Source organism: Thalassophryne amazonica, chromosome 9 (assembly GCF_902500255.1).
Source record: "Thalassophryne amazonica chromosome 9, fThaAma1.1, whole genome shotgun sequence".
In the NCBI taxonomy this organism is placed as follows: domain Eukaryota; kingdom Metazoa; phylum Chordata; class Actinopteri; order Batrachoidiformes; family Batrachoididae; genus Thalassophryne; species Thalassophryne amazonica.
Window position 1 is genome coordinate 69,644,263 of NC_047111.1, and position 20,959 is coordinate 69,665,221.

A 20,959-nucleotide genomic window follows, 5' to 3' on the forward strand; every position below is an offset into this window, starting at 1 on the left:
GAGTACATGTGTGTGAATGGGAGGGAGCCCAGTGGAATAGTGCAGTTACAAGGAGTAGAAGTGGTGAAAGTAGATGAGTTTAAATACTTGGGGTCACCTGTTCAAAGTAATGGGGAGTGTGGTCGGGAGGTGAAGAAGAGAGTGCAGGCAGGGTGGAGTGGATGGAGAAAGGTGACAGGAGTGATTTGTGAATGAAGAATATCAGCAAGAGCGAAGGGGAAAGTTTACAAGACAGCAGTGAGACCAGCTATGTTGTACGGCTTAGAGACTGTGGCACCAATAAAAAGACAGGAGGCAGAGCTGGAGGTGGCAGAGCTGAAGATGTTGCGAGTCTCTTTGGGAGTGATGAGGATGGACAGGATTAAGAATGAACATATCAGAGGAACAGCTCAGGTGGGACGGTTTGGACACAAAGTCAGAGAGGTGAGATTGAGATGGTTTGGACATGTGCAGAGGAGGGACCCAGGGTATATAGAGAGAAGGATGCTGAGGATGGAGCCACCAGGCAGGAGGAGAACAGGGAGGCCAAAGAGGAGGTTTATGGTTGTGCTGAGGGAGGACATGCAGGTGGTTGGTGTGACAAAGGAAGATGGACAGAGGACAGGTGAGATGGAAACTATTAATCTGTTGTAGCAACCCCTAACAGGAGCAGTCAAAAGCAGAAGTTTAAAAAAAATCACCCCACACAGTTGTCATGGGGGACAGGCTGTAAACATATTTATTTCTGCTCAGAAGTCGGACATTTTAACCCATTGCCTTATGGGAATGTGCTCTATTTTGGAGCCAGCGTTGAGCGGCCAGTCAAGTAACTGCAATATTTCTGACTTCCAGGAAGATATCAAATGAAGTTTACTGCCTGGTAGACTGAATTTCTAGCATTAGATCTATAATGTATATTGCCATCATTGATAGATATGTACTTCATTGTCCTCATAGGAAAAGTCTCTTAGACACTACTTGTGTCCTCACATTGGTCTTAGCTTACTTTTCATCAAGTCTGTATGCCTTCCTGACAACCAGACACTTGTTTTTATTCTCACTTGCTGCTCATTGTTACTTGGAATTGTGAATGTCTGTGTAACATTTTGCACTTATTATGCAAAGAACCATTGCCACTCACAGCATGTAACCTATTACCTCAGTATACTCAAAAAATAACTTATCAGTGAACATAAAAAAATTATGTAAAGTATTTCCACCCAAGTAAAATGCGTTAACTTAGCCAGAAACAATTTTGCTGAGTCATCTAAATGTAAATTTGTTGGGTCAACATGATGTATTTGCGTTACTGTTACCTAATTACTATGGTTTAGGCCAATTAGATTTGTAAGGGTAAATGTAACAAAAATGAAAAGTAAGTCCCTTCAGCTAAATCTGAGGTGGGTCTGCATGTTGAACTGGCGCAAGTTTCACGCTGGATGCCCTTCCTGATGCAACTCCACATTACACAGAGAAATGTGGCAGGGGTGGGGTTTGAACCGGGAACCTTTCATACTGAAACCAAGTACACTAACCACTTGGTTCAACACTCCTGTCCTGTAAGTAGTTACAACTACTTTTAAAATAGTACAGTTACATGTCAACTTAACTTTGCTGTGTTGGATACGCACAATTTATGCAGATCCACCTTGGATTTGCTGTGGTGCCCCTGAGTGCAAACAAGCGAGCAGCCAAGTGATTCATTGGTTTTTGTTACATTTACCCTACAAATCTAGTTGGCCTGACACATGGTAATTAAGTAAAGGTAACACAAACTCATTGTGTTGACCCAACAAATTTATATTTAGGTGACTCAGCAAAATTTTTTCTGGCTACGTTAATGCATTTTACATAGGTGGAAATACTTTCCATAATTTTATTATGTTCACTGAGCAAGTTAAATTTTAAGTTGTTGCATGTTAAAACTACATGATTTGAATGTGTTCACCTATGAAACTTGATTTTATATTGTAGAAGCTACATGTTAGACTTACGTTCATGTAACATAAAAACCAACAACACCCATGTTGGGTTTTTTGAGTGTACAGTCATTATCACCATTATGTTTTGTGAAGATTTGGAATGGTTCACACAGATGTTTTACACTTATTATTTTTAAATCACCATGTACTGTATTTATTAACTAAAAAACAAGGAATGTTTAATACTTCTGGCACAAATCTAATCCCATTACCAGTTAATTAAAAAAATGGACACACATTTCGGCTCCCTGCAGCTTTTGTGTTTGTTCAGACATCATGCTCCATCAGCTGGTCCATTAATGTTTCTCACTCATTTGGTCATATGTTTGCTGCACACCACCACATCCAGTGATATCTACACAAGTGCAGCTGGGCTGCCCGGTCCTTTCAACACCTGAGCTTAAATGTTCATTTAAGTCTCAGTGACAACAGATCTCCAAAGGGAATCCTTGTTTCTCCTCCGATGTTTTGAGATTTTCCACATAGAGCAGAGTCATATCTGAAAAATACAAGGTCCACAGCCATAGTTAACAACACCGACTTTCAAATGTCTCAGTGACCTGCAAAAAGTAATTTTAGGTGTAAGGTCAATGCTTGCCCTAAAATTCCACAGTGGAAACACTCAATAAACAAATGAATAAATAAATAAATATAAACCACCTGGTACACTTTTAGCTTTCTTTTGTTTTTAGAACACTTACTGTTAAACCTATCGGTTGCAAACTTTTATTAAGAATATAAATATAAACAAAATAGGTATTTTATCTAATAACACTATGTAACAAATTTTTATTTTTGTTTTGTTCCTGGGTACACAGTGTGTTTTCCTAACCTGTTATGCCTTAAATAAATAGAAAATAGCTGTTATTCCACAGAAACTTTGCTTCTGTGATCAGGACAATGATATTTTGAAATGTGTCTGTTTTCAAGAATATTCTCGATTCGCCTTCACTACTACTGAGTAGTCTAGAATATTCTTTAACTGCTAGAACTGTCCAGAATTTTCTAGAAGTTTCCAAAATTATCTAGAAATTTCAAGAAATTTTTAGAACTTTCTAGAACGTTAAAAAAAAAAAAATCAAAGTTTGTGCTGAATGTAGTCATTTTTCCATAGACTTTAGACATAAGCACTTGAAATATAACACTTAGAAGCCAGGAACAAAAATTGTGTTACATAGTGTAATCTTGTGTTGACATTGAAAAATATTAGTTCAGCATACAATACAACTCAGAGACAGCAGAGAAATATTGGCAGCATGTGAGATAAGACACACTGCGCCAACAAACTGTAGTACTTATTCAACTTGTCAGAACTGAAGAGTATTTGGGTTAAATTACATCCTGAGCTGGAAGATCATTTTGGTCCCACCATATGAAAACTGATTTTCTTACATTCAGCTAAGTCAGGTAGAGGTAAAATGCCTGTTAGTCCAGAAGCTCTGTGGAACAAACACTGGATGATGCATCCATGGAGACAAAGGTCCCCATCTTCCACCCAATGCAAAGGAGCACACAGAGCAACAAAAATCTTATTGCTTGTTTCTGCCCAATGCCTGATGGTTTTCAAGTCTACTGATGTGGACTTCTGTGACATATGTTACATCTGAAATAAGCTGTTCAAGACTAAATTTTGGTTATAGGCAGGTAGCTTCTACAAGCCTATTAATCGAATTCTCCGACTTTTGGGGATGTTTAACGTGAATCCCTAAACATATTTAATTGTATGACAGGTAAAAAAAAGAAAAGGTTTGCACACTGTGGCTCCTTTAAAGGCAAACAAGAAATCCAATATTGTTTGAATATTTACAGTACAAATATCAAGAAAGGCAACCAAATATTTTTGTTTTTCTGAAATTAAAACACAGCAAAGACAAAGAAAGACCAAAAAAAGTCATTTCAGAGAGAGGAGGAGCTCTGGCTGTAATGTCTTGGAAGCAGCTGATCATATTCAGCCTCAGAGGTCAGGGACAGTGAGGGAGGCGTGACGCTGTTGGAGACCAAGGACAAGTCTCTAAATGGGGAAGGAGGCGTCAGGGCAACCAGCATCTCCGTGTCTTTGGGTCGTCTGCCACTCGCACATGCGGAGCCCATAAGCTCATAAATCTTCCCTACTGGTGGATTTTTGCAGAAGCTGGAGACGGCTGTGACCTCAGCATACGTTGTGACCGTGGAGGGAGCGTGCCTGCTCCTGGAGGTGATGTACTGAGGTGAACAGGATGCTGTGTCCGCAGCTTGGGACACAACGTGGGCTCTGGAGGAGGGGTTGGCGGTAGCTTCCCCAGGCAGCATCATAGTGTTGAGCTCACTGATGTTGGCAGAGAAACGGTTAACCACACAGCTGATTTGGTCCATAATGGTGGTGCACTGAGCCTGAGCACCTAATATGCCAATGCCGATGTCACCAACAGCGATGGCGCTAATGTCCGCGCCATCAGCTGTGCCAATGCCAAAGCTGTTGTCTGCATCCCGTCTCCTGACCACAACGGTGTGCTCGGATACATAGTTGGGTGCTTCCTGTCCATCATCTCTCTCCTGGTAACCCCTGGTCTTCACCATATGCCTGTTAACACTGGACAGAAGTGATGGAGAAGGAGAGTAGGAGAATGGCTGAGACACGTCATATTCCTCTTTGTCATCAGTGACTATAGCTGTATCTCCTTTTGAAAAAGGCTTGATTATGGCTGTTTGGTTCGCCTCTCCTGCGTCCTTCTTCTTGACATGGAATGACATCCTCTTCCAGAGGTTTGGTCTGTAGCTACGCTCATTCTGTGCCCATGTCCCATTGGAACTGAGGAATGTATACAAGTACAAAAGTATTAGTTATTCAGTGTAATGATTCAGAAATAATAACATACACAACTGTTACACACAACCCCAATTCCAATGAAGTTGGGATGTTGGGTAAAATGTAAATAAAAACAGAATACAATGATTTGCAAATCCTCTTAAACCTATATTCAATTGAATACACCACAAAGACAAGATATTTAATGTTCAAACTGAAAAACTTTATTGTTTTGTGTAAATATTTGCTCATTTTGAAATGGATGCCTGCAACACGTTTCAAAAAAGTTGCAACAGTGGTATGTTTACCACTGTGTTACATCACCTTTCCTTCTAACAACACTCAATAAGCGTTTGGGAACTGAGGACACTAATTGTTGAAGCTTTGTATAGGTGGAATTCTTTCCCATTCTTGCTTGATGTACAACTTCAGTTGTTCAACAGTCCGGGGCCTCCATTGTCGTATTTTTCACTTCATAATGCACCACACAGTTTCAATAGGCGACAGGTCTGGACTGCAGGCAGGCCAGTCTAGTACCCGCACTCTTTTACTACGAAGCCACTCTGTTGTAACACGTGCAGAATGTGGCTTGGCATTGTCTTGCAGAAATATGCAGGGACGTCCCTGAAAAAGACGTTGCTTGGATGGCAGCATGTGTTGCTCCAAAACCTGGATGTACCTTTCAGCATTGATGGTGCCATCACAGATGTGTAAGTTGTCCATGTCATGGGCACTAACACACCCCCATACTATCACAGATGCTGGCTTTTGAACTTTGTGCTGGTAACAATTTGGATGTTTTTTTTTTCCTCTTTTGTCTGGAGAACACTACCTCCATGATTTCCAAAAACAATTTGAAATGTGGACTCATCAGACGACAGCACACTTTTCCACTTTGCGTCTGTCCATTTCAAATGAGCTCGGGTCCAAAGAAGGCGGCGGTGTTTCTGTATGTTGTTGATGTATGGCTTTCACTTTGCATGGTAGAGTTTTAACTTGCACTTGTAGATGTAGCGACGAACTGTGTTAACTGACAATGGTTTTCTGAAGTGTTCCTGAGTCCACGTGGTAAGATCCTTTACACAATGATTTTGGTTTTTAATGCAGTGCCACCTGAGGGATCGAAGGTCACGGGCATTCAATGTTGGTTTTCGGCCTTGCCGCTTGCGTGTCGAAAGTTCTCCAGATTCTCTGAATCTTCTGATTATATTATGGACTGTAGATGATGGAACCCCTAAATTCCTTGCAATTGAACATTGAGAAACATTGTTCTTAAACTGTTGGACTATTTTTTCAAGCAGTTATTCACAACGTGGTGATCCTCGCCCCATCTATGCTTGTGAATGGCTGAGCCTTTTGGGGATGTTCCTTTTATACCCACTCATGACACTCATCTGTTTCCACACAGGTGTTCTTTGAGCATTCATCAACTTAGTCTTTTGTTGCGCCTGTCCCAATTATTCTGAAATGTGTTGCAGACATCCATTTCAAAATGAGCAAATATTTGCACAAACACAAAAAGTCACATAACATCCCAACTTCACTGGAATTGGGGCTGTAATTTAAGATCAACAATTCTTGAATTCCTGATCAAGATGAATGAACAAGGGCCAACAAAGGTCGGACCCTGTTTTGACACAGTTACCATTATAACCAAGATCAAGACCCGTGGTTATTTCACATCTGACTGGTTTCTAAGTAGTGAGTGTGCTTGTTTCCATTGTGGAAGGACCCCAGTTCAAAACCCACCCCTGACGATTCTCCATGCAGTATGGAGTTGCATCAGGAAGGACATCCGGTGTAAAACTCAGCATGCAGATCCACCTCCAATTTGCTGTGGAGACCCCAAAACAAGGAGGCAAAAGGGACTTACTTTTTACTCTTGCAAACTGTTATTGGGTATGTAACAGTGTCTCCTTGTGATTATAAATGGTATAGGTATTCAAGTGATGGGTCTTAGCAGCATACATTTATGGCCACCCCAGTCACCGAAAGCTATCAAGGAGGCTGCAATGATTTTTTTCACCTCCACCAAGGAGGTGTTGATTTTATTGCTGTTTGTCTGTCTGTCTGAAAACTCGTCATTTCATTAATTAGTCATTAAATCTCAAATTTTCGAATTTTCTATAAATTTATTAAAATGGGAGAGACACCATAACTCTGCCGAGTTATCAGCTTACCACACAGGTAAACCTACTCAGCCGTTCTGTGCCGTACGCACATTCATTGTTACTGAAGTCTTTGCAGTTGTGACTTATACTTGCAGCATGTAGCCGAGTTTGTGGGAAGTTTGGAGGAGTTGGCATCTCCACTCCTCACTTCTTACTTGCTAAGTATTTCAATTGATACTGCAAGTTTTCCAGTTTTCCTCTGCACTCTGGGAGTATTTGGATTTATTCCTTCAGGAGGATTACTGAGTTTTGCTGACTGTTTGCTGGGTGTACACACACCCACCTAATCTGTTTTTGCTCCTGCCAGCAGTACTGGTCTGACAGGCTTGAGCGGTGGCCACCTGGGGTACCAGGACTTGGCGGCTCTGGTGTATTGCAGGCCTCCGGCTGGTGGTGGAACTTCGTGGGTTCTGGCTCTTCTCTGGATAGGCGTCTCCTACCCTCGGGCCTGCCCACGTGTCACCATTTTCTGTTATTAATTGGACTCAGCATATTTGTAACCTGTTTGTACTTTTGCATAATAAATTGTTATTTATTATGCAAAATCCCATTGACCGCTCATTTACGCCCCCTAACATGGGTCCGTGCATTCACTTTCTCAACAAACAGGATGCACCTGAGCTCAATTTTGAGCTTTATGGCAAAGGCTGTGAATACTTACGTACATGTGATTTCTTAACTTCTTATTTTTAATAAATTTGCAGAAATCTAAAAAAAAAACAACCAAAAAAAAAAACACATTGACATTATGGGGTATTGTGAGTAGAATTTCACCCATTTTGAAATAAGGCTGTAACATAACAAGATGTAGAAAAAGTGAAGCGCTGTGAATACTTTCCAGATGCACCGTACACCCAGTCATCAGTATTATAATCATGCCCCAGTCTGTCTTTAGCCTACAGTGTAATTTCACATCTCCCTCCACTTTCCTTTATCTTCCCTAGAAAGCAAAATCTTCAAACGCTGTGTGTCTCCTCTGGGAGTGCTTAACCCAAATGAGGTAGTCTTTTCCCAGCGTCGACAGCAGTTTTTCTCAGCTTCTTTTTGTAGCCTGTTGCAGCAAATTCACCTTCGATTTATCAGAGTTGAATCACATTATGAAGCAAAGCACACTGTAAACACTAAAACTCCAATTTGTTGTTCTTAATGTGATTGCTGGGTACCGTAATCTGAAAATAAAAAAATGTAGGTGGCTGTGTAAACTTCAGTAATGTAAGTATCAGGATAGTCACAATTTTTACATTTTGCCTTTGTCCATCACCACATTGGAACTAAAATAAAACAATCAGGATGTGCTTGTGGTGTAGACATTCACCCTTAATTAGAGGATTTTAACAAAAAATATCACATTAACCATTTAGGAATTACATACATTTTTACACATAGTCTCTCCAATGCTGTCAGTGGACAAACTAAGTAAGGATGATTGTTGCAAACAATTTTCTTTTGATAAGTGAGGGAAGGGACACATGAACATTTCCAACTCACTGAATATGTCTTGACTTCATTGACATCAATCATTAAGAAATACAAAGAGTATGGTACCGTATGGTAAATCTCTCTGGATTTGGCAATTTTCAGAATCAGAGTGACCATGCAAGAAGGAGACCAGTGTAGGAAGCCTTCATGGTGGAGTGCCAGATACAAGGGCTTTAACAAAACAGATCAAATTTGGACTCCAATTTCCCATGTGTTTTCTGTCAAAGTATCACTAAAATTGTACACCTCCTTTTTGATGTCCCATTCACACTATGACGTGAAGTGTTTGAAGCTGGCTGATGTAGCAGATTCTCAAAAATCTCTGTGAACGGCTCACTCCTGGGGTCCAAATTTCTTATTTTCAATGCAGGTCAACATAGCTCAGCAGAGCGCAACATTTGGCGAAAGCCCACTAACTTAGTATTGTACCTAGTTTGACGTTCGGCATCGAAGCACGGGTGCATTGGAAGTGCATCCTGCAGAGCAGTAGGGTAGCTTGGTGGAACAGACGGTCGACTCAACGTTTGTGACGTAATGTGATGTAGCCTATATAAATTCCATGAAATTTTGTGATTGTGTCACTTGTCAATTCCTTTACATTTCTTCATATTTCTATGTACTTCTTCATGCCCAAGGGAAGCAGAGGAGGTGGTGCATCCAGTCAAGCCTCTGACATTAGCCAGTAGAGGCTGGTGGTAGTGAACAGAGTAGTAACAGGTTGCTAGTGGAGGTGACTTTGTGGTAGTGGAGCTCAACACTGTCCAGCATTTTAGCATGAATGCTGAAGATTTTAAGCATGTTGACAATTTTTCTGGGACCACAACAACCATCAATGTTGCCCAACTGATATCCACTTACCTCTTGCAGAGTCTGGCAGACCTTGACACTTTTTGATAGGAATCAAATTTTCACTCTCTTTGGCAAACATCGGGCTAACCGTCAGAACCATAAGAAAATCCTTCACTGTGACACTCCACCATAAATATGTTGCTCACTTGTGAGTTTTGGTTCAACTGGTTTAGTCCAGATGAGATTCCTTTCTTTCTTTTTTTTATTTTTGAAATGGCACTGCAGTGCAGACCAGTGAAGGTCCATTGTAAGTAGTTCTTTGAATAGTTTAAACAGGCATACCTGTCTTGATCATACAGTTAACTTGAAATTGGACCAAGTTCCTCCAGTTCAGGCAGATCATAATCCACTTGTTAATCCACATCACAGATTAAATTAGTGTTTTGACTGTTTTGTTAAATTAGGGAGGTACCACAATTTGACTAAAATGGACCAAACACAGTAGGTGTTTTCAACATTTTTTACTTTACTGATATACTTGCTATATACTTTACTGATATATATATATATATATATATATATATATATATATATATATATATATATATATATATATATATATATATATATATATATATATATCCCACAAGGAGTGCTCACAGGCGGATGACGTCACCGACAGGCGTGGAAAAACTCACACATGCGCACGAGGGTTCAAGCATGTCTGACGTAAAAACATATGAATGAAATCCATATAGTTTTTGAAAAAAATAAAAAGGACCTATACTTTATTGACAGACCTCGTATATACGAGGTCTGTCAATAAAGTATAGGTCCTTTTTATTTTTTGATATATGAATGGATTTCATTCATATGTTTTTACGTCAGACATGCTTGAACCCTCGTGCGCATGTGTGAGTTTTTCCACGCCTGTCGGTGACGTCATCCGCCTGTGAGCACTCCTTGTGGGAGGAGTCGTCCAGTCCCTCGTCGGAATTCCTTTGTCTGAGAAGTTGCTGAGAGACTGGCGCTTTGTTTGATCAAAATTTTTTCTAAACCTGTGAGGCACATTGAAGTGGACATGGTTCGAAAAATTAAGCTGGTTTTCGGTGAAAATTTTAACGGCTGATGAGAGATTTTGAGGTGATACTGTCGCTTTAAGGACTTCCCACGGAGCGAGACGTCGCGCAGCACTCCCAGGCGCCGTCGTCAGTCTGTTTCAAGCTGAAAACCTCCACATTTCAGGCTCTATTGATCCAGGACGTCGTGAGAGAACAGAGAAGTTTCAGAAGAAGTCGGTTTCAGCATTTTATCCGGATATTCCACTGTTAAAGGAGATTTTTTTAATGAAAGACGTGCGGGCGGATTGCAGTGTCAGCTCGCAGCCGCCGCGACGTTCTGCCACAGGAAAAACACCTCCGTTGGAAGCCTTAAGGACAAGTTGGAACACGTCCAGCTGTTAAATAATTTCTCATATACTCACTCCACTGAAAGCCATCAAAAGCCGCCTGGATTTTACAAATGGTTATCAACACGGAGGTGTTTTTCCTGTGCTGCCGCACCGCGCTGGCTGCGTCCCGACTCGTGGACCCGTCCACATGTCTTTCATTAAAAAAATCTCCTTTAACAGTGGAATATCCGGATAAAATTCTGAAACTGACTTCTTCTGAAACTTCTCTGTTCTCTCACGACGTCCTGGATCAATAGAGCCTGAAATGTGGAGGTTTTCAGCTTGAAACAGACTGACGACGGCGCCTGGGAGTGCTGCGCGACGTCTCGCAAAATTTTCACCGAAAACCAGCTGAATTTTTCGAACCGTGTCCACTTCGATGTGCCTCACAGGTTTGGAAAAAAATTTTGATCAAACAAAGCACCAGTCTCTCAGCAACTTCTCAGACAAAGGAATTCCGACGAGGGGCTGGACGACTCCTCCCACAAGGAGTGCTCACAGGCGAATGACGTAACCGACAGGCGTGGAAAAACTCACGCATGCGCACGAGGGTTCAAGTATGTCTGACGTAAAAACATATGAATGAAATCCATATAGTTTTTGAAAAAAAATAAAAAGGACCTATACTTTATTGACAGCCCTCGTATATACAGTAGTGTTCAGAATAATAGTAGTGCTATGTGACTAAACAGTTTAATCCAGGTTTTGAGTATATTCCTTGTTGTTACATGGGAAACAAGGTACCAGTAGATTCAATAGATTCTCACAAATCCAACAAGACCAAGCATTCATGATATGCACACTTTTGAGACTATGAAATTGGGCTATTAGTAAAAAAAGCTGTTGACGCTACAAACTCAAAACTATTATGTTCAAACTGCTTTTTTAGCAATCCTGTGAATCACTAAACTAGTATTTAGTTGTATAACCACAGTTTTTCATGATTTCTTCATATCTGCGAGGCATTAATTTTGTTGGTTTGGAACCAAGATTTTGCTCATTTACTAGTGTGCTTGGGGTTATTGTCTTGTTGAACCAACCATTTCAAGGGCATGTCCTCTTCAGCATAAGGCAACATGACCTTTTCAAGTATTTTGACATATCCAAACTGATCCATGATACCTGGTATGTGATATATAGGCCTAACACCATAGTAGGAGAAACATGCCCATATCATGATGCTTGCACCACCATGCTTCACTGTCTTCACTGTGAACTGTGGCTTGAATTCAGAGTTTGGGGGTTGTCTCACAAACTGTCTGTGGCCCTTGGACCCAAAAAGAACAATTTTACTCATCAGTCCACAAAATATTCCTCCATTTCTCTTTAGGCCAGTTGGTGTGTTCTTTGGCAAATTGTAACCTCTTCTACACATGTCTTTTATTTAACAGAGGGACTTTTCGGGGAATTTTTGCCAATAAATTAGCTTCACACAGGCATCTTCTAACTGTCACAGCACTTACAGGTAACTCCAGACTGTCTTTGATCATCCTGGAGCTGATCAATGGGTGAGCCTTTGCCATTCTGGTTATTCTTCTATCCATTTTGATGGTTGCTTTCTGTTTTCTTCCACGCATCTCTGTTTTTTTTTTTGTCCATTCTAAAGCATTGAAGATCATTGTAGATGAACAGCCTATAATTTTTTGCACCTGCGTATAAGTTTTCCCCTCTCCAATCAACTTTTTAATCAAACTACACTGTTCTTCTGAACAATGTCTTGAACGTCGCATTTTCCTCAGGCTTTCAAAGAGAAAAGCATGTTCAACAGGTGCTGGCTTCATCCTTACATAGGGGACACCTGATTCACACCTGTTTGTTCCACAAAATTGACGAATTCACTGACTGAATGCCACACTACTATTATTGTGAACACCCCCTTTTCTACTTTGTTTTTACTAATAGCCCAATTTCATAGCTTTAACAGTGTGCATATCATGAATGCTTGGTCTTGTTGGATTTGTGAGAATCTACTGAATCTACTGGTACCTTGTTTCCCATGTAACAATAAGAAATATACTGAAAGCCTGGATTAATCATTTTAGTCACATAGCACTACTATTATTCTGAACACTACTGTATATATATATATATATATATATATATATATATATATATATATATATATATATATATATATATAGACGAGGTCTGTTAGAAAAGTATCTGACCTTTTTATTTTTTGCAAAAACCATATGGATTTGAATCACGTGTGATTGCATCAGCCAAGCTTGAACCTTCATGCGCATGCGTGAGTTTTTTCACGCCTGTCGGTTGCGTCATTCACCTGTGAGCAGGCTTTGTGTGAGCAGTGGTCCACCCCTCTCGTCGGATTTTTATTGCGAATAAATGTCTGGACGATTTGGAGCTTTGCTGCATCAATTTTTTCCAGAAACTGTGAGAGACCTCCAGGTGGACACCATTCGGAAAATTCATATGGCTTTCAGCGATGATTTTATTGGGATTACACAGATTAAGGAGTGCTCCAGCCAGTTTAAAGATCGCCCATAGCGTCTGAGAGCGCGGTGCACTCCGAGCGCCGATCGACAGGCTGACACCCCGCTGAAATAACCAGATCCTTTCCAACGTGAAGGCTTTCTTGATCCGGGACGTCATCTGACTTCCACAAAAAAAGGCAGAAAGCGTGGACATCAGCACTTTTTCGGCACATTCCACTGGCACAAAACCACCTCCATGTTGGTCTCACAGGACGGCTTTCAGATGGCTCAGACGGTTTTCGGTGGCTTTTCAGTCGTGTGACTATCCGAGAAATTGTGCATGAGCTGGACATGCCCCAACATGTCCTGTGAGGCTTCATCACGATGTTGCTTTGCACCATGCGGCTCCGGCGCGACGTGCGGAATTCCTCCGCTCCTCTTTCCATGACAAAAACTCCTGTAACAGTGGAATGTGCCGTTCATTTTTAAACTGGACGCTGTGTTGATCCGGGACGTCGTCTGACTAGCACAGAAATTGCGGAAGACGTGGACATCAGCACTTTTTCGGCACATTGAGACAGACGTGCGAAGGAATTCTGCGCATCGGGACATTTCCGCATGGCGCAAAGCAACGCTGTGATGAAGCCTCACAGGACATGTTGGGGCATGTCCAGGCTCATCCACAATTTCTCGGATATTCACATGACTGAAAAGCAACTGAAAGCCGTCTGAGCCATCTGAAAGCCGTCCTGTGAGACCAACACGGAGGTGGTTTTGTGCCGCGCCATGAGCGGCACGGTGGCGCATTCATCCGCTTCTTTTTCCATGAAAAAAACTCCTGTAACAGTGGAATGTGCCGAAAAAGTGCTGATGTCCACGCCTTCTGCCTTTTTTTGTGGAAGTCAGATGACATCCCGGATCAACAAAGCCTTCACGTTGGAAATGATCTGGTTGTTTCAGCCTGTCGATCGGCGCTCGGAGCACGGCGCGCTCTCAGCAGCTGTGGGCGGTCTTTAAACCAGCTGAAGCACTCCTTAATCTGTGTAATCCCCATAAAATCGTCGCTGAAAGCCATATAAATTTTCCGAATGGTGTCCACCTGGAGGTATCTCACAGTTTCTGGAAAAATTTGATGCAGCAAAGCTCCAAATCATTCAGACATTTATTCGCAATAAAAATCTGATGAGAGGGGTGGACCACTGCTCACACAAAGCCTGCTCACAGGCAAATGACGCAACTGACAGGCGTGAAAAAACTCACGCATGCGCACAAAGGTTCAACCTTGGCTGATGCAATCACACGTGATTCAAATCCATATGGTTTTTGCAAAAAATAAAAAGGTCAGATACTTTTCTAACAGACCTTGTATATACATATCAAAAAGACCTCTTAAAAAATAAGAAAAATTACCAAAATGAATATGATGTCTTTGAACATTTTATGAAATGTGTCACTAATTTACATTATATTAAATCGTTCTAACTGCTTAATGTATATTTAATGGGCTCTTTGTTTTCTGCATACCTGACATTTTCCTGCACTGACCCTCGGCGTCGAAACAGGTTGGCCATACTGCTCGAAGATTTAGACTTTGCAGCTTTTTTGGCATCAACTACATGCATCCGTACCGCAGTGGAAGTTGTGAAGGCACTACGGACGTTCTTTTCAGGCTTTGCAAGCATGATGTATACCTGGTTAAAAAAATCACACACATGCACATTTATTCATTATTTATTTGCATATAGATGCAGGAATGTAATGCATAAACGTGTGACAAACTAAAGGAAAAATGGCCATCAAGAATAGAATAGAATAGAATAGAAACTTTATTGCCATTGCACATATATGTACATACAATGAAACTTGTCCTCTGCATTTAACCCATCCTAATTACAGTTAGACACAATTGTCTTAATTCAGTTCAGTTGAATTCAGTTTATTTATATAGTACCAAATCATAACAATACTGCCTTGACGCACATCACACGGGTAAAGTCTAACCTTACCAACCCCTGCCAAGCAAGCACACAGGTGACAGTGGAAAGGAAAAACTCCCTCTGGCATATTTGAGGAAGGAACCTTAACCAGAGCAGACTCCGAGGGGCAACCCACTGCTTGGGCCAGTCTAACAGCTACAAAGTTTTTACAAAAGTGTTGGGTCACTTGCTGCCAGAACAACTTTGTTGGCCTTGCATTGACACTTCAGATATCTGTAACTCTACTTGAAAGATGAATCACAAAGAAAAAATAATGTCATTTTTTTTTATGCAGCACCACAAATTTCCCCAAAGAGTCATATACTAGAAGCCCCATGAGCAAGTACATTGGCAATAGTGGGAAGGAAAAAACTCTCAGTCCTTTTTTTGATTATAGGAAAAGACCTCAGCAGATTAGACTCAGGTAGGTGACCATCTGCTTTGTCCACACTAAAGAAACAAGACAATGAAGAATTTTAGAACATACAATGATATAAATGTGGCAGCTAAGCAACTACAACCCCTGGCAAAAATTTTGGAATCACCGGCCTCGGAGGATGTTCATTCAGTTGTTTAATTTTGTAGAAAAAAAGCAGATCACAGACATGACACAAAACTAAAGTCATTTCAAATGGCAAACGCTCCAACACATCACTAGTATTTTGTTGCACCACCTCTGGCTTTTATAACAGCTTGCAGTCTCGAGGCATGGACTTAATGAGTGACAAACAGTACTCTTGATCAATCTGGCTCCAACTTTCTCTGATTGCTGTTGCCAGATCAGCTTTGCAGGTTGGAGCCTTGTCATGGACCATTTTCTTCAACTTCCACCAAAGATTTTCAATTGGATTAAGATCCGGACTATTTGCAGGCCATGACATTGACCCTATGTGTCTTTTTGCAAGGAATGTTTTCACAGTTTTTGCTCTACGGCAAGATGCATTATCATCTTGAAAAATGATTTCATCATCCCCAAACATCCTTTCAATTGATGGGATAAGAAAAGTGTCCAAAATATCAACGTAAACTTGTGCATTTATTGATGATGTAATGACAGCCATCTCCCCAATGCCTTTACCTGACATGCAGCCCCTTATCATCAATGATTGTGGAAATTTACATGTTCTCTTCAGGCAGTCATCTTTATAAATCTCATTGGAACGGCACCAAACAAAAGTTCCAGCATCATCACCTTGCCCAATGCAGATTTGAGATTCATCACTGAATATGACTTTCATCCAGTCATCCACAGTCCACCATTGCTTTTCCTTAGCCCATTGTAACCTTGTTTTTTTCTGTTTAGGTGTTAATGATGGTTTTCGTTTAGCTTTCTGTATGTAAATCCCATTTCCTTTAGGCGGTTTCTTACAGTTCGGTCACAGACGTTCACTCCAGTTTCCTCCCATTCATTCCTCATTTGTTTTGTTGTGCATTTTTGATTTTTGAGACATATTGCTTTAAGTTTTCTGTCTTGACGCTTTGATGTCTTCCTTGGTCTACCAGTATGTTTGCCTTTAACAACCTTCCCATGTTGTTTGTATTTGGTCCAGAGTTTAGACACAGCTGACTGTGAACAACCAACATCTTTTGCAACATTGTGTGATGATTTACCCTCTTTTAAGAGTTTGATAATCCTCTCCTTTGTTTCAACTGACATCTCTCGTGTTGGAGCCATGATTCATGTCAGTCCACTTGGTGCAACAGCTCTCCAAGGTGTGATCACTCCTTTTTAGATGCAGACTAACGAGCAGATCTGATTTGAAGCAGGTGTTGGTTTGGGGGATGAAAATTTACAGGGTGATTCCATAATTTATTCCTCAGAATTGAGTGAGTCCATATATTTTTCCCTCTGCTTGGTCTAAAAAAGTAACCGTTACTGACTGCCTCAATTATTTTTCCTGATTTCTTATAGTGTTTCTTAAAGTCAGAAAGTTGCCATTTAAAATGACTTTAGTTTTGTGTCATGTTTGTGATCTGCTTTTTTTCTACAAAATTAAACAACTGAATGAACATCCTCCGAGGCCGGTGATTCCATAATTATTGCCAGTCTAGTGTTTGTGAAGACAGATGGCCTGACAGGACAACCTAAATGCACTTGGCAGTCAGTGATTGTACCAATGCCAAATCAGCCATCAAGATAAAGACACTCCCCAGTTCCATCCTCAAACAAAACTAAATTCCATCACCAAATATAAATGCATACCAACAAATATATTTTATTGAGATAAATGTATAGCTAATTATACACAACAAAAAATACATGGTTTCAGATGAGCCTTAAAAGCACTAAGTGAAATGAACTTTCTCATCTCAAGTGGCACACTGTTCCATTAAGTAGGAGTAACATATGCAAAAACTCTGAAGACTGACAAATTGTTTTTAACCCTACATAGGTGCATAATGCAATCCCACAGGGCATATGAAGACACATAAGACTTAACAAGTGTTGAAAGATAGGTGGGTACATAAAAAAGCCTTTTAAGTCAACAATAAAAACTTGAATGCTGGCTCAAATATGATAAGCATTTGAAGTGATGGGAAAGAGTATTGGAAGCCAGGCTTAGGAAAGAGATGAAGATCTCTGAGCAGCAGTATGGTTTCATGCCAAGAAAGAACACTACAGATGTGATGTTTGCTCTGACTGTGCAGATGGAGAAGTGTGCAGAAGGTCAGACGGAGTTGCATTGTATGTTTGTTGACTTAGAGAAAGGTGGTGTATGTGAGGGTGATGCAGGATATGTACAAGGACAGTGCGACAGCAGTGAGATGAGCAATAGGAATGATAAATGCATTCAAGGTGGAGGTAGAATTACATCAAGGACTGGTTCTGAGTCCTTTCCTATTTGGAGTGGTGGTGGACATGTTGATGGATGAGATGAGAAAAGACTCTCCATGGACTGTGATATTTGCAGATGACATTGTGAACTGCAGTCTCAGGTTGAGACTAACTTGGAAATGGAGATATGCTGTAGAGAGAAGGAGAATGAAAGACAGTTGGAGCAAGACAGAGTACATGTGTGTGAATGAAAGGGAGCCCAGTGGAAAGTGAGCTTGCAAAGAGTTTAGATAGTGAAGGTAGATAAGTTTAAATACTTGGGGTCAAACGTACAAAGTCAACTGTACAAAGTGGAGAGTATGGGAGAGAAGTGAAGAAGAGGGTGCAGGCAGGGTGGTGTGGGTGGCAGCATAGGGCTTATTGCACAGCTTAGAGGCGGTAGCACTTACAAAAAAAGACGAGAGAGAGCTGGAGGTGGCAGAGCAGAAGATGTTGCGATTTTCTTTGGGAGTGACGATGAAGGGTGGTCTACAGACAATGTCACAGAGGTGAGACTGAGATGGTTGGGATGGAGGGTATACAGGGAGAAGGATGCTGAAGATGGAGCCACCAGATAGGGGGAGAAGGGGGATGCCAAAGAGGAGGTGTGTGGATGTGATGACAAAGGACATGCAGGTGGTTGGCATGACAGAGGAAGATGCTGAGGACATAGTGAGATGGAAACTGATGATCTGTTATGACGGCTCCTAATAGCAGCAGCCGAATGAAGAATATTGAACAAACCATTCCGTGACCCTTTGTGCTCTATGGATTGGAGCATTTATTACGTTTCTCCACTCTTTGATTTAGGATTTTCCTTTAATTTGTAACCTGTCTGTATACGTGAAGTGCCTGAGCTTGTGAGTGTGTTTGCTATTTTTACCTTTGGGACAAACATGCAGCATAGCGCCACCGTGGCACTGAGGCTGACACTGAAGCACATGGTTATAATCTTGTAATTGGAACCAAAGTAAATGGGAACAAACGCCAGCCAGATGATACAGGTGGTATACATGGTGAATGCGATATACTTAGCCTCGTTAAAATTAGCTGGAACATTACGGGTCTGTAGGAGAAAAGGAAACGTAAAAGAGAAGAAAAACCTGTCAGAGTGTTCAAATGACAAATTTCATGGAGAAATGATAAAGGTGACATCATGGGTATTTTTGTCTGCTGATAAGCTGATGTACCTTGAAGGCATAGAAGGTGCAGCTGAGGATCAACAATCCATTATAGCCCAGCGGCGCCACCACCCCCAGAGTGGTCAGGTTACAGATCAAGTGTACCTCGCGGATACTTGGATAATCATAGACAACCTAAGGAGAGATGAGCCAGATGTTGTTTCTCCTGCATTTGTAAATTACACAACCTGCACTCTAAAGTCTACACACACATACACACCTGCGGTGGCTCAATGATAAGGAGCGCCACAATAATTCCTAGCTGCAGCAGTATGAGTAGGAAGGCGATGACCAGTTGTGCGCAGGCGGACATAAAGCGTGGCTTCTTGGTGCAGATCTTCTTCTTGCTGCCTGCCAGGATCCGTGCAATACGATTCGTCTGAATCAAATAAGGAACAGACGGTTAAGCAGGCTGCACTTACATTTCCAGCAGACATGCTGACTGATTCATAACAATTAAAACTTTTATTATTAAAGTTTTACATATTGGCTGCAACTCACATAAAATACTTGTACCATGGAGCTCTTCAAATTGGGCAGTAAAGCAGCGTTTTTTTTTTTTTTTTTACTGCTGCCTTATATTAGTTTCTCTGTTCTGTTGTTGAACGAGTCAAGAGAGACGGGACTGTAAAGGGAGATACGTCCTTTGATAATAAATGGCTGTACCAGTACCATGACATGAAATTTAGCTTTTGGCACGCTCTTGTATAATATTTATCACTATTTTAGGAATATATATGATTATATATGTGTTTATATATTCAAATCCTGCCATGTTCTCACACATAATATGTCAGTGCTTTCCAGGAATAATCATGTGTTGGTGGTTGTAACATTAAAATGCCTTGTTTTACAACAAAATGCCTAAAATGCTTACAACAAGGCATTTTAGTGTTATATTCAGCACTGAATTCGTAAAGGGTACATTTGTGTTTTTACCACATTAATCACTTAAAAAAATAAGGTTGCAAAAATGTGAACTTGTTCTTTAATTTCATGTGGTGGAATTCTGTCAATTTTCTCAGATTTACTTTTAAAATATTCAAAGTGCTTTACATATGCAGTCAGGGCCATATGTATTTGGACAATGATGACAAACCACTACAATCAAATTCAAATGAAACAGTCACGATGTGCTTGTTTGTTTAGACTTCAAGATTTAATACAAGGAAGAGGAGAACACTTAAGTTCTATTCAGGATCTGAGGATAACCACTATTGGGTGGGTATCCTCAAATTCTACAAAGTGAAACACATAAGTGTATGACTCTTCCTGGATTGAACAGCAACCTTACACCTTGGTACCTATTTGTACGAGTGAAGCACCACCCAGCAGCGCAAATCTTGCTGTATGGTAGATGAAGGCACAAACCGGAAATGGCACGAAATAATCTGGAAATGGCACAAAAAAAAATCACAATCTGGAAATGGCACAAAAAAATCTGCCCATAGGGGAAAAAGCCACAAACCGGACAACATTGTCGTAAAAAGCTGTAAAAAGCTGTAAAAAGCCACAAACCGATGGTAGATGAAGCCACAAACCAGAAATGGCACAAAAAACTCTGCCCATGGTAGATGAAGCCACAAGCCGAGCAACATTGTCATAAAAATCTACAAACCGATGGTAGGTTCTGCAAGAATTATTCAATTTTAAATTATTGTCTGATGATATACTGATAGTGAAGAGCTTTGCTCATTAATGTCAGCGACATCGAACATATAATGTGTGAAATACTAAGTGTTCCAATACTTTTGGAGGGCACAGTATCCTAAAATAAGTGCAAAATAAGTGTGGCATTGTTACTATTTTGTTTAAGAATGTTTAATTTTCACTGCTGCTGCACTTTTTGTCAAATCATAGTCATATCGTATATCATATTGATATGACAATATTGCGATATGATAATTTGACCATATT

At 40.7% G+C, this 20,959-nt stretch overlaps 1 protein-coding gene across 1 annotated transcript in view; it reads right to left on the reverse strand.

Annotated features, from left to right (window-relative positions):
- Nucleotides 1-3,710: 3,710 nt before the first annotated feature.
- Nucleotides 3,711-20,959, reverse strand: part of grm5a (glutamate receptor, metabotropic 5a) — a 101,859-nt gene continuing 84,610 nt past the window's right edge. Inside the window, exons 14-18 of the mRNA XM_034178329.1 lie at nt 19,263-19,421; nt 19,052-19,177; nt 18,745-18,927; nt 14,595-14,761; nt 3,711-4,749 (exon numbers count right to left, since the gene is read on the reverse strand). Of these exons, the coding sequence (XP_034034220.1) occupies nt 3,858-4,749; nt 14,595-14,761; nt 18,745-18,927; nt 19,052-19,177; nt 19,263-19,421 (1,527 nt within the window). The 3' untranslated portion in view covers nt 3,711-3,857. The remainder of the gene's footprint in view (nt 4,750-14,594; nt 14,762-18,744; nt 18,928-19,051; nt 19,178-19,262; nt 19,422-20,959) is intronic.